The 13282-nt window shown below is 39.5% G+C and overlaps 1 protein-coding gene across 1 annotated transcript in view; it reads left to right on the forward strand.

Annotated features, from left to right (window-relative positions):
* The window catches only part of LOC146304526 (activin receptor type-2A), a 59213-nt gene that overhangs the window by 19709 nt on the left and 26222 nt on the right, over positions 1–13282 (forward strand). Inside the window, exons 2-3 of the mRNA XM_084713294.1 lie at positions 11360–11567; positions 12895–13028. Coding sequence (XP_084569420.1) covers positions 11360–11567; positions 12895–13028 — 342 coding nt within the window. The remainder of the gene's footprint in view (positions 1–11359; positions 11568–12894; positions 13029–13282) is intronic.

A 13282-nucleotide genomic window follows, 5' to 3' on the forward strand; every position in this document is an offset into this window, starting at 1 on the left:
TTTATCGTGCCACTTCACTAGAGAATGGAGTGCCTTAGTGTTTTTTCCCGTGGTTGTATGCATAACTCAAGTAAGACTTCCTAGATTTTGTCCTTTTGTAGGTAGCACCAGTTAGTGTACTTCCTCTTTAGCTACAGATGTTTTCTCAAACATAAAGCATTGTTGGCTAAGGGTTTGAAATGGGAAAAGAAAGCTCAATGTCACATATGGTCTGAAAAATCTAAGGAGAGGGCTGGAATTTTTAAATATAAAATGTGTAGGAACCCTGGCATCTCAGGAGCTGAGTGGTGCTTCTGAGCTGCTCGACCCAGAGATCACCTGTCAGAGAAACCAGAAACATGGAGGCATTACTTCCTAAGAAAAAAGCTATCAGTGTGTTCGGAACAGCAAATTGAAAAGCTTTCTTGAACATGGCATAGGTTGAATCATAGTGGTGTTAATACAGCTGGCAGTGGATGCAAGCCAAGTATACATATATTTATGTAAAGATATATGATTTGTGTTCAAAACTGTGAGGCTAATGGAGCCTCTTTGGCAGGTGTTATTATTTCTCTCCTTATACAGTCAGTATTTTCCCTTCCTGCCACACAAGCTGAAGGATTCCTAAATTAATCAGACACTTTATCTGTTTCAGCAGCTTTAGTTTTTGGAGTAGAGAGAACAAAACCCCCGGGCGTTGGCTGGCCACCTGCCAAAGTGCCTGCGTCGAAATTTCTCTAACATTTGGCAGGTGGTTGGTGGTCATTTCCCACCCAGCATGCACCTCACTGGCCTGGCCACAGATCACACCAGAAGCGTCTCTGCTGCGCGGCTTCCACCTTGTAGCCCTCTCGCTTTCCTAATAAAGAGACATGTGCTAGTTCATAGGATCTGATGCAGCTCTCCCTGGTGATTTTTGTTTCCTCTTTGGAGGTCTGGCTTATACTCTAGATGGAGTGCATGTCATCTGAGTAAGAAAGTGAATTTCTGCTATTACTCAGCTCTTCTTATGAAAGGAAATGCTTCGAGGAGAAATAATGGAAACAACCAATAATACAGTGAACTTCTGAAACCCAAACTTTGTATCTTGGGATTTTGAAGTAATCTTTAAAAGGAAAGTTTTCAGTTCTTTGAGTGACATAATATGATAAAATGTTCTTTGGAAATGCATCTCTTGCTATATTATTAAATAATTTTCATCTGTCAGGACTTAAGGCCATGTTCAGATCAACATTAGCACTCATTCTACGCTTTACCTCACATTGGTTGAGATGGAAAATAACTCCAAATAACTCCTGCAAGCTTCACACTGACAATTTGGCCTTTTTCAAAACTTGATTTTTGCTTCATTTTACACACACAAAAAAAGGTTCAGCTACTTATTATTTTTACAATGCTGGCTTGTATTACAAGATGCTTGTTGTGGGGATGTAAATAAAAAACTGGAACTTGTTCAAAATTGTCAGATCATTTGAAATCATATGACTCCAAGCTTATCAATTCCTTTTATCAATGCACATAACAAATCAATGGCATGAAACTGTCTATGCTGCTGGAAACTTGATACAATAAATAGTCATGGCAGAGAGGAAGAAATGGTCTAAAGTGTGGCTTAATTTAATGAAGAGATGACAACAGTCCTGTGGGAATGTCTTAAAAATGATTTCATGTCAGGGTGGAATCAGCAACATGCTGAAACAGCTTCATGCAACATGGGATTAAATTAGGGTTGCAAATTTTGTGCATTTTCCTTAACTGATCATTGCAAATGCTAATAATTGATTAATTATAAAAAGGTCTGCACAATATGGTAAAGAAAATGGTGATTATTTTGACTGAAATTGAGATTACAGTATGCGATATGGTTATTATATGATGATTATTTTTGCATTACTATATATTTTACTGAAAACTTTCTTTTAAAATTATGATGATGTGACCTTTGTTGGAGTTTGTACCAAAGAAACATGTTTTCTTTCATCTGAAGGACAAGATTTTCAAGCCAGGGCGTCTGTGCAGCACGACAATACTTCATTATAATGTTCTTTCTTCCTGCATGTTTTTCCTTTTTAAAAATAGTGTCACTTGGTTCTGGTTGTGCAGTTTGTAATTGCATTTGGCCATATTGCAGTTTTGATAATATTTGATGGTATGATTAATTGTGCAGCACTGATCATAAATAATAAGTTATAAAGCCGGCATCAATGACGGCATCAGTGCCAATAAAATCTTATCATTTCGGATGCCTAGCTAGATGCAGTCCCCTTTTACGCTACTCACAAAAACAATAACTCTCAAATAGAAAAGTATGAGATTTTTTATTTTATGTTAACATCAACAGGTTACAGTCAATGACAGATTTTACAGAAAGAAACGCCAATAATATTACCAAATAGGAATGTATAAACACAAAACCATGGGAATGGCCATGGAACCCTGCTGTTGTCATTCACTGAACAGTCAGGTTCTGAGTTCATCATAAAAGGACTTTATTTAACTTTATTAAACTGGAAAAAGTTCCTCTCTTAAATAAAAGCTGAGAGCTTTAAGACCCACACACACTTTAACAATAAAATGCATCTCTAAGTGTAGAAGAGGAGGATTAACAGTTTTAATGGATTTGAAGGAATATTTGAGGGATTATCTATACCAAGAATGCCAGTGGCCAATAACTTCATCGATTTCTTTTTGGACATTCAAGTGAATATGAGCCTTCTGTAATATTCTACTTACTTGCAAGAAAAAATCATTTGAACGACTCCTGAAAAACTCCCATATTCTGCTAATTTGAATGTGCCTAACTATGATTTAGTTAATTATCTGCCATTGTCGAACATTTAAGCTCTCTGTGCTTTAATATTTTGAAGATGTCGTGTCTATCAAAGCAGCCACAGTGCATCTAACTATCAAAGAGGAGCGTTTAAACCTCTGCGTCCTGCTCTCTGTGTCAGGGTCTCTGCTGTAACTCTCCGATTCAGGTCCTCTGAATTGCCTCTACCTAACGTGACCTCATGGCCGCCTTACAAAAGATTGGATTTTCAGAGCCGGCTGCAGATAATCAGTCATCTCCTCCAGTCGCAGCATCTCTGCCAAGTTCACAATCTTTTTCATCTTCATATTACACTGTCTCTCGTGCATCTCATCCACTGTTTGCCATCTAATTGTTCTTTGAAAAATCCCCTCTTAATTGCCTCATCTGATCGTCCTGTGGTTGCAGGAATATCTTGCACCCTCGCAGTTTCTTGTTTCTTGCGGGTCCCGGTGAGAACCGGGAGCTTAACCGCTGTGGGAGAAGAGCATCGGCTAAATGCCCGAAATGTAAAAATTTAAAATGTCAGAGCGAATTTTCAGAGCCACCAGGCAGCCAGCGAGGGGTGAGAAGCGGTTTTTCAGAAAGCCCCAGTGGATTGAGAAGTGGGTCGGGTGTTTAGACGTTGTGCAGGGGAGGCATTGCAGAAATGTCCGCAGCTAAAGTAGGTCGCGGTTAACCTTGATAAATCTCTTGTATGACTGGAAGAGAGAAAGGAGCCTCTATAAAATGCCTTTTCTTTTCACGAGAAGAAAGGAAACTGTGTAGTGGGGAAAAAAACATGCATTCTGTTCGGTGCTGCAGGGATTTGATTGATTGTGGTACTATTGAAAGGCATTGGTTCTATACTTAAAGAGAAAATATTCATCTTGATAATATTATGGACAGACAAAGCTTCTTTTTAAGGGGGTGAGTGATTAAATGTGACAAAAACTCAAAGAACTAATTTCAAAGACATTATTCAGTGATAGAAAAGAATTTACCTGAATTTGCCTGTTAGCATTAGGGCTGCAATTATTCAATTATTTTCATTGTCGGTAATAATCTGTTGATTATTTTCTTGATTAATTGATTAATTCAGCATGTCACAATTGTTGTACGTCCATGTGCTCCACATGTTTGGACCTTTTTTTTCAAGTTTTTCCTGTAATGATTATTTTCAGTTAATCTGTCAGCCATTTTTCCCCCTTAATCAGTTAGTTGTTTGGTCCATAAAATGTCAGAAAATGGTGAAAACTGTTCGACAGTGTTTACCAGAATCCAAGATGACGTCCTCAAATGTCTTGTTTTGTCCATAACCAAAACATATTCAGTTTATAGTCAGAGAGGAATACAGAAACCAGAAAATTTTCACATTTCAGAAGCTGGAATCAGAGAATTTTGAGTTTTTTAATCAAAAAATGATTAAGCAGTGATCAAAATCCATGGCAATTGATTAACAAACATTTTGGAAATTGCTTATATTTCTTATGTATCATTTATATTTGCAAATAAATGTAATTAGAGTGTCAGTAGTAATTATTTTTAAAGTTTTTTTCTGGTGGGACATGATTTGTCCCAGTTTTCAAGAAAGGGTTGACCTTGCGTTCACACAATCGGCCATTATTATCAATTAAGTAGACGTGTGTGTGGACTAAATAGCAGGGCACTTCCTTAGACTGTTATTTTCCCTCCTTCTTTTGTTGCTTCTCCTCCTTTGTTTCTTTGTTTTGACACCATGTGACATTTTCCTTTAGCATGTAATGAATTAGGTGCATGTTTCTCGCATCATTCGGAAGCAAACGACCTTGCATCAAGAGAACGCACCCATAAGCGCCCAATGCTGCATTTCTTTCTCTCCAGCAAACCTTATTACGGAAAACATAGTGAGCCTGTGCCACTCATGTTTGACATTTCCATGCGTGAAATATGTTTCAGAGACAAAGAGGCTTCTCTCTTTATTGCCTGGATGTGTGCTTGTGGGTGGAAGCCCTATTGTATGTCCTTGCACAATCGCTCGTGTAGGCTCTGCACTCAGCGACATTATCCGCTTTAGTGAACTCTGAGCTACGACTTAGTCAGAAGATTGATTTCTCTGCTTTATATCCTTCATATCCGCCATACTGCCGGGCAGCTCCTGCCCACCTTTGGCACACGGCGCTATAGGCAGCCGGCCTGTACTGTCACCTCATTTCAGAGCCGTGATTGATTTGAGCTCTCAGAGGCTGTATGTACAACGGAGCCCTGTATTTGCAGTTCACATGGCTCGCAGCTCTTTCTCACACTGCGTAATACCTGAATGGAGGCGTTATCAATGGAGCAGTTGAGGTGTTGCGGCTCGCCTTGGCTGGAGAACAAACACGACCGGTCTTTTGTCCTGCTTTTTAAATTTGAGTACTGTCATATTTAGAAATACATCAATGTACCGTCCATTTACATAAGGTAAAGTTTGTTTTAGTCCGTATATTTCATATGTATACACTGTGAGCCTTTGACTCAGAGGGAGGAGCTCAGTTTAGGCCACTGTAGAACTTTGTTCCTACCCATTTTTAGCATTTATTTAGCATTGATATATGGGTTCTTTAAAAAACAGATTGATTCTGTGCTTTGCCCAAACAATTATGAGTATCATATCATATATCATAGCATAAAATATATTCATATATTAATATTACTTTTATATGAATATTAAACTAATAATAAACTCATCTTTCCTGTCAGTGCAGGGGATTAAACAATGCATATGTCTCTAACCAAAGCTGCAACTTAAATAATTATCTGATTGCCAGAAATCAACTACTCGTATAAAATTGTTTCTGTTTCCAGCATCTTAAATATAAATATTTTTTGGGTTCTTGACTCTTCCATGACAGTGAATTGAGTATCTTTTACTTTGAGATTTTAGGATATCATCGAGGGCTTTGGAAAACACTGATAGGCATTTCTGACATTTTATAGACCTAACAATGAATTGATTAATCAAGAAAATAACCATCAATAAAGATAAGATCATTTATAGTGACCTTCTGTGGTCTAAAATCTCCTAATAAGTCAGCAGGTTTCTACATGTATTAGGGACGAGCTGAAGTCTGAAAATCTGTATTATCCAGTATTTATGGTTTGTTTTTTGTAACTTTCTGTTAGTTTTATTTATCCTCCATCTGTTCTCTAGCAACACAGATACACAGTGTTTGTTTCACCTGCTTTCTGTGTCCTGCACACTCATTATTATGACTCGCGTGTAATGAAGTTGATACAGGAACTCAGGCTTCTCCCTCTGCTGCATTCATTGTAAATCACTCCGAGTAAAATGGAAATGCGTATGCCAAGCACCTCGATGCAGCGTCCGTGGGGATCAGCGCTAGCATGGCTAATGCTGTTACACCAGAAGTGGCTAATGAGCTAACCTTCCGCTTTACCTCCGCATACCTCTCCATAATTATCGCCTTCAGCTCCCATGAGGGCGCGTGAAGGGAACGATGCATTCATCCCCATCCAGGAAGAATAGAAACCAGGCGCCATACAATGGACACTTAAACTGCTGAAGGGCCTGATGGAGTAGATAAACTTAGCAAACACTGTCAGGCAGGGATTTAGAAACAAAGTCGTAGCAGCGGTGTCACACCAGAGTAGGTTATCTGAGGACGGGGTCTTCCTGGAAAAAAAACCTGTCTCCTTATCTTTTGTTCCCGTAAGGTGGTCTGTGGTTGGAAAATATTGGCATTCGTCAGCGGTCTCAGCAAAACATCTTTGTTTTCTCAACTTTCACATGTGGTTGGAACTCTGCTGGAGGCAAACAACACTCCAGAGGCATGATGGGATATCAGAGGGCACTGGCACTTGATATCAATACAGTATTGTTAGCATTGTTTTCTTATTGGTGTGAAAATTGAGATGCACTGATCAACTTCCATACAGTTCAGATTCAGATGTCTGAATTTGGGGATCTGCCGATTACAGCTGCAGCGATTAATCGATGAATTGATTGTTAAGTTAATCACCAACTATTTTGATGAGAAATTAATCGGTTTGAGAAATTCTTTCAGGAAAAAAAAGTCTAAATTCTCTGATTTCAGCTTCTTAAATGTGAATATTTCCAAGTTTCTTTACTCCTCTCTGGCAGTAAACTGAATATCTTTGGGTTGTGAACAAACGAGACACTTGAGGACGTTGTCTTCCACCTTTTTCTCACATTTTATGGACCAAACAACTCGTCAATTAATAGAGAAAATGATCACACAGACATCTGATTTTACAGTTGACACTGACACTTACAGTTTGAATCACTTTTGATTTTAAAAAATGTACAAATTCTCTTATTTCAGCTGCCTCAGTTTGAATATTTTATGTTTTCTTCAGGCTGTGGTACAGGGAGTAAAGAACTAATCAAATTTTTTATAAAAATTGTATAATGACCAATTAAATTTTCGCAGGAAGCACAATATTTGTTAAAGGTGAAATTTGTGTTAAAATTCTACCACCATAAATTGAATATTTTCAGGCTATACATCATATTCTACAGCCTTGAGAAAACATCAAACATGTTTGATTCAGATCCCTGCAAAAATCACACCATAATCATTTTAATTAGACCCAGATGGATATGGGATTTGTGATGCCGACGCTAATACTGATTTCCGTGGGGAATAATTGAGAATCTTTCGATGAAAATGACAAGACTGATGCAGAAACAATCATTCCTATTCAATATATCTCACATAAATATTAGCAATTTAGAAATTGTAATTGCATATACACCACACACCCAGTACACACCCAGTACACACCCACGCACCCGCTTCTTGACACCCAATCTCTGCTGCTGATTTGATTGTCTTGCTCTAGGGCGTCTTGGCAGTAGTTTGTGACAGAAAAAAAAACAAAAGTAAATTTTCCTCGGTTTGCTTTTTGCATTTTCTTTGCTTTCTCACTCTTGTTTGGCTTTGTGTCAGTGTCGTCAATGTGTTTTTTATTTAAATAAACACAATGTAAAGTTAAAAACAAGTCTAGAAAGTGTTTGCAATAAAGGCACGTCCACAGAGTGTGTAGGAGGCAGTGAAATTAAGACCACATGAACCACATGTTAGATGATGTCATCTCCCCTGCGGAGTCATTTATGCTCATATGCACGTTTGGGCAAACTCTCATTTTTTCCACGAGCAGATATAATACACCATTATGTTTCTATTTACTCGTGTTTATCTTTGCTCCCATGTCTACATGCTGTTTGGTCCATATGTGTTTCTTTTTTTGTATATATTCACATGTGTTTCTATGGAAATACACCAGAGCTGCAATGATAAAACTATTTTGACAATCAGTTAATCACTTCAAGTCAAAATTCTCTGATTACAGCCTCTTAAATTGGAATATTTTTTTATTTCTTTTCTCCTTCATGATGATAAAGTGTATCTGATCATTTTTCACTATTTTCCATCTTATAAGCCAAACACCTACTTGATTAATTGAAAAATTTAATATAATCGTTAGTTGCAGCTCTAAAATACTTGTGCAAGAGTTACTTCTGTATTTTCAACATACTGTACGCTTGCTTGGACTCTGCTCCATCAGGCCAGACTTACTTTTCTCTTCTCCGTCTTTTGCTTCGACCATGTGAGCTCGATCACGCAGGCAACAGCTCCCAGTTGCACCTGTTGCTGTAAAATAGTTTGGGGCTTCATGGGGAATGGAACTGACAAGAGAAAATGCCGTTAAGAGGCAGAGTGACCTCGCCTGCCGGTGAAGTCGCCACTCTCCTCCTCTCACTTCCATCTGCAGCTGTTAATGCTGTCGAGAAGAGACGCACGACACTTCCAGGGCCCCGGCTGGCATTAACTGGCTTTACTTAAGCAGCCATTTTATTGAAAAATACATGATCTTCCTAAAGGTAACCTCCGTTATGCAAGCTAAGCCTTAATTTCTGGAAGCAGCTGTGACGGGAGACATGGCCAGAGTGAACAGGACATGTCTTCTCTCTCTCTGACAGAGGAGATTGGATAATGATCACGTAGATATTCTCTGTTTGTTGTTAAATTACAGAGCGCTCTTGAGACTTTAAAAGCAACAATGAACAAAAGTGGATCAGGTCAAGAGTGCAAATTCTTGTGAGCAGGGAGATTTTTTTTTTTAGTTTTTTTTTAAAGGAAATAAAACTGGTGTATTAACTGGCATAACAATCTTCAAATGTTTTTATCTGTCTGGCCAAAAATAAGCGGTCAAAGTTCTAGTTCAGAAAACAGCATTCTCTGCCTCTCTTCTTTTTTTTAAACGACTCACTTGATTAAAGATGCCTGATTCATTTCGTTAGCCCGAAATGGCATTTTACTTGCCCCGGCCAATCCTTGTTGTTGAGCCTTGCCATAAATAGATGCACAGTAGATACCAAACCTCAGTAATGACACATCGCACACAACTAGAGATGTACCGATACCATCGTTTTGTCCATCCTGATACTGAACTTTGTGATACGGTCATCATGATTTAAGAGAAGTTGTAGAACTGATGAATGAGTGTCATCCTTCAAAAATGAAGGATCAGGATAATTGCTCCTTCCATCTGATTTACAGAAAAAACTGCTTATTTAATCACACTCTTTACTGCAGTGAAAGCATGATTTACTTTGGGCACACGCAGAACAAATATAGCAAAAGTGTGTCTTTATTTTGCGTCAGATGTGCTGGAATTACTTTCTTCCTACTAGTGTTGGGTTTTTCAAATGTGGTTTTGGTTGCTATGAGCTCCACAAGCCAAGTTTCATTTAGTCCAATTATATTGGAGAGAAGGCAGAGATCATTATGGCTGATATCTCCAAAACACTGCAACTCACACCAAAACAATCTAGATGGATAAACAGATCCACAGCTAAGAGGAAAAATATGTATTTTTGATTCGGGAGTGAGATGTCCCTATTACACCGCCGATATGGGTGTTTTCTGAGCATCTTCCAGCGAAGTACAGCTGAGTCAGATGCTTCTCAGCTTGAGGAGCACACATTTCCAGAGAACCAAAGGAGAAAAACACACAACCTTTAATTGTGCAAACAGACGTTTCAACACTACTGTGCCTTCATCAGAGTCAAAGTGGACAAAGACATGAGGCAAACAACACAATGTCAACCTAGACCAGGTGTCCAAATTGTCACTGGATGATTGGTTGAAGGAGTTTCACATTTTAACACTCCAGACCCCAAAAAGAACAAGACAGACACGCATTACAGATCATGAACCTCAGTGTATTCAGAGAAAAATACATCATTTACATGTTTAATTAACATGTTGATCAGTTAGGCCTGCATGCGCTGACAGCAGTGCGTGCAAACTTGACTTACATCAGCAGCCAGAGGAAGTTCATAACCACTTGAACACTAATGATGCTCTGCCATGCACTTTCCATTTCACACAAAACTCATATTTTTACATAAGAGAGGAGCACATTGGCTGTAATTCTGTGTGAAAAGAGAAAAAATATAACCTTGATAAATAGTGGAATCACAAAAGTCCTTTCAAATGTGGCTTCCTGGGTCAAGAACTGAAATTACTTGTGGCACTGAGCGCTACACAATGCATCCGGATGACTGCGAGTCAACATTGATATTTTAGGACTGTAAAAACCTATTTATTGTACCTTGAGGAGCAGTAGTAGAATGATTCATAGGAAGCAGTCCTGGTTTTCTGTGTGTCGTTTGGTTTTTGCAGCAGCAGGAAGCAAGCGAACGGAGGCCGACTATCTTCAGTCTTGTCAGCAGTCTAAACTGGACTAACTCCCTGACAGGTGATGAGAGGCGGCAGCAGCAACGCTAAACTGACAAGCTGTCATGCAGTATTTTCCCCTGGATATCTGTTTGTGAAAAGCTGCTGCCTGCATTCATCCGCAGGAAATCAGAGTCTCCTTTATTTTGGCGGGGGAGGGAAGTCGATTGGCTCGCTTCTGTTTGTGTGTGTGAACAAGAGTTTGGTTTCACTGCTTTGCTCCATAACCTTATTTTCTCAGTCATGCCTGGCTGTTTTTTTATTGTTCATCCTAGAAAAGCTTTCATTTTTCATTGGTGTATTGACTGTCAGGCACTTGGGAACTCTGACAAAAAAAGAACTTCTGCACAGACAGAAGTGAATTTTATTATCACTAAATGTTTTACGACTTCACTCTGTCTCATACTTTGAGGCTGTAAAGACGTGTCCTTTCACCGGTTATTGATTCAAAACTAAATTATATTTTTTCGTCAGTGATAGTCGAGGAAAATAACTTGCATGTCTCAGCCACAGTGGCTTGTAAATCCCATAATTCAAAAGTTGCTTCAACACATTTTTTATGATTTACTTAGCAAAACATTTCATTTTATCTCCTCCAGTAAAAGTAAAGAACACATGGACGCTTCACATTCAAAGAAAAACCTTTCTCACTTGTTTTTAGTCAGAACTGGACTGTTTTATTTATTTATTATTATTTTTTTTACATATTATGAAGTTGCTTTTTAATTTAAATTCCAGGGACTGACCTGCAAATACTCTTTTGCATCCCCCAGGAAAAGCCAAGAATGCGTGGACGCTGTTGTAATTGCTTCACATTAAATAATGTCCTCTCTGTCCTCTCCAGGTGCCATCCTGGGACGCTCGGAGACGCAGGAGTGCGCCTACTACAACTCCAGCTGGGAGAAGGAGCGCACCAACCGCAGCGGCATCGAGCCCTGCTATGGCGAGAAAGACAAGCGGCGGCACTGCTTCGCCACGTGGAAAAACGTCTCCGGCACCATCGAGGTCGTCAAGCAGGGCTGCTGGCTGGACGACGTCAACTGCTACGACAGGTACGCAGGAAACATCAGAAAATACGGGCCACCAGATGAGAAAACCACCAGAGTCAGTCTATCAACAGGATTATTAATGCAGCCCAAAACTGCTCGTGTTTAAAGAAACTCAAAAGTCAAACATTTTGCCCTCACATATTATTAAAAGCCAGTTGAAAAAACTAAATCCTGGTTTAGAAAATATCATTATGCCTTGTATTGCAGAATCATTTACTGAAGTTAGCTAGCTCATGCCTGTCCTGTCTCCTAATACCACATACAGTAATTCCTGCTGGCTGTATGACTGGCGAAAGGCTGTGTCTTGGCAAGAATCTGGCGGTTTGATGCGTATCAAGATACAGGGGTTATGATTCGTTATATTGGGATTTATTGCAATACTGTAAGTGAGATGATATATGGTATGCCAATGTATTCATCCACTCCTCGAGCACAAACAAACCTTTAAGTTTTAATTATTTTTCAAGCCCTTACGAAAAGGCTATACATTCATTTTTGGCAGAAAACAGCAACACATGTTTCAAACAGGACAAAGACACTCAAAAACACCTAGAGCACTTTTTTCCCTCATCTGAATGACCTGCACAAGGCCACATTTTTAATTACCACAGAGCAGGGAAATATAAATTACTTTATGAACCTCCACTGAAAAATGGATTCAGCCTGATGCCCGCATCCAAGCCCGGAACAGTAAACAGATATTAATAGACGCTATTATTATAGTTTCTTCCCTGCTAGAACATCAACCTGGCATCCGATGCTGGTTTGAGCCGGTTCTGCTTGTGTTTTCCTTTGATTCCCGGGCGATAAAGTTGCTGTAAATTCTGCAGCCCGAACAGTTTGGGTACCTCTGCTCAGACGGCGCCGCCTCGCCTCCCTGGAGAGGCCAGAGCAAGTCGAGGGCGGCTGCCACTTCCTTTGGCTTTTATCTGATGACTGTGTGAGTGTGAAAGAGAGAGAGAGAGAGAGAGAGTGTGTGATTGTTAGTGTGCATGTGTGTTTGTTTGCATGCAAGTGTATTGGCGTGTGTAGGAGTTATTTTATAAATGTTTTTCTTTCACATCTTCTGCGGCGGAGATGAGTGTGTGTTTGTGTGCATGCTTTTTAGAAAACATCATGTCTCCTGCAGTGAGTGCGTACAGATGATTGTGTGTGTGTGTGTGTGTGTGTGTGTGTGTGTGTGTGTGTGTGTGTGTGTGTGTGTGTGTGTGCGCACTACTTGCACTTAAAAAATTAAATTGCCTCCATGTCCTTTGCGGTGTGCAGAGAGGAGAGATTTTTGTGTGTGTGTGTGTGTTGTTTCTAATTTCCACCTCCGTGTCCTCTGCAGTAATGAGTGTGTGGAGAGGAAGGAGAGTCCTGACGTTTTCTTCTGCTGCTGTGAGGGGAACATGTGCAACGAGAGGTTCCTGTACGCCCCTGAAGCGCCTTCGCAGGGCGACCCGCTACATTCAACTGCCTACAGTATGTACAGTCCAACAAGTACGCACACACACGGCCGTATTTCACTGAAAATGACAGTCACAGTGTTGAATTTTTATGTGTTGCAACCACACTTAAAGTTGATTCCCTTTGGTTTTTAGGCTTACATCTCGGTTTCAGGTGAACCTGGAGGTTAGAAAATGCTAAATTTTTAAAGCTACTGGAAGAAAAGTTCATAATTTGTTGATTTTGGAGGCCTCTTCAGACAAAAGTGGGAGTTTCCACCATAATAACCA

This window comes from Lutjanus erythropterus, chromosome 24 (genome assembly GCF_056507025.1).
Source record: "Lutjanus erythropterus isolate fLutEry1 chromosome 24, fLutEry1.hap2, whole genome shotgun sequence".
NCBI classification, from domain to species: domain Eukaryota; kingdom Metazoa; phylum Chordata; class Actinopteri; order Lutjaniformes; family Lutjanidae; genus Lutjanus; species Lutjanus erythropterus.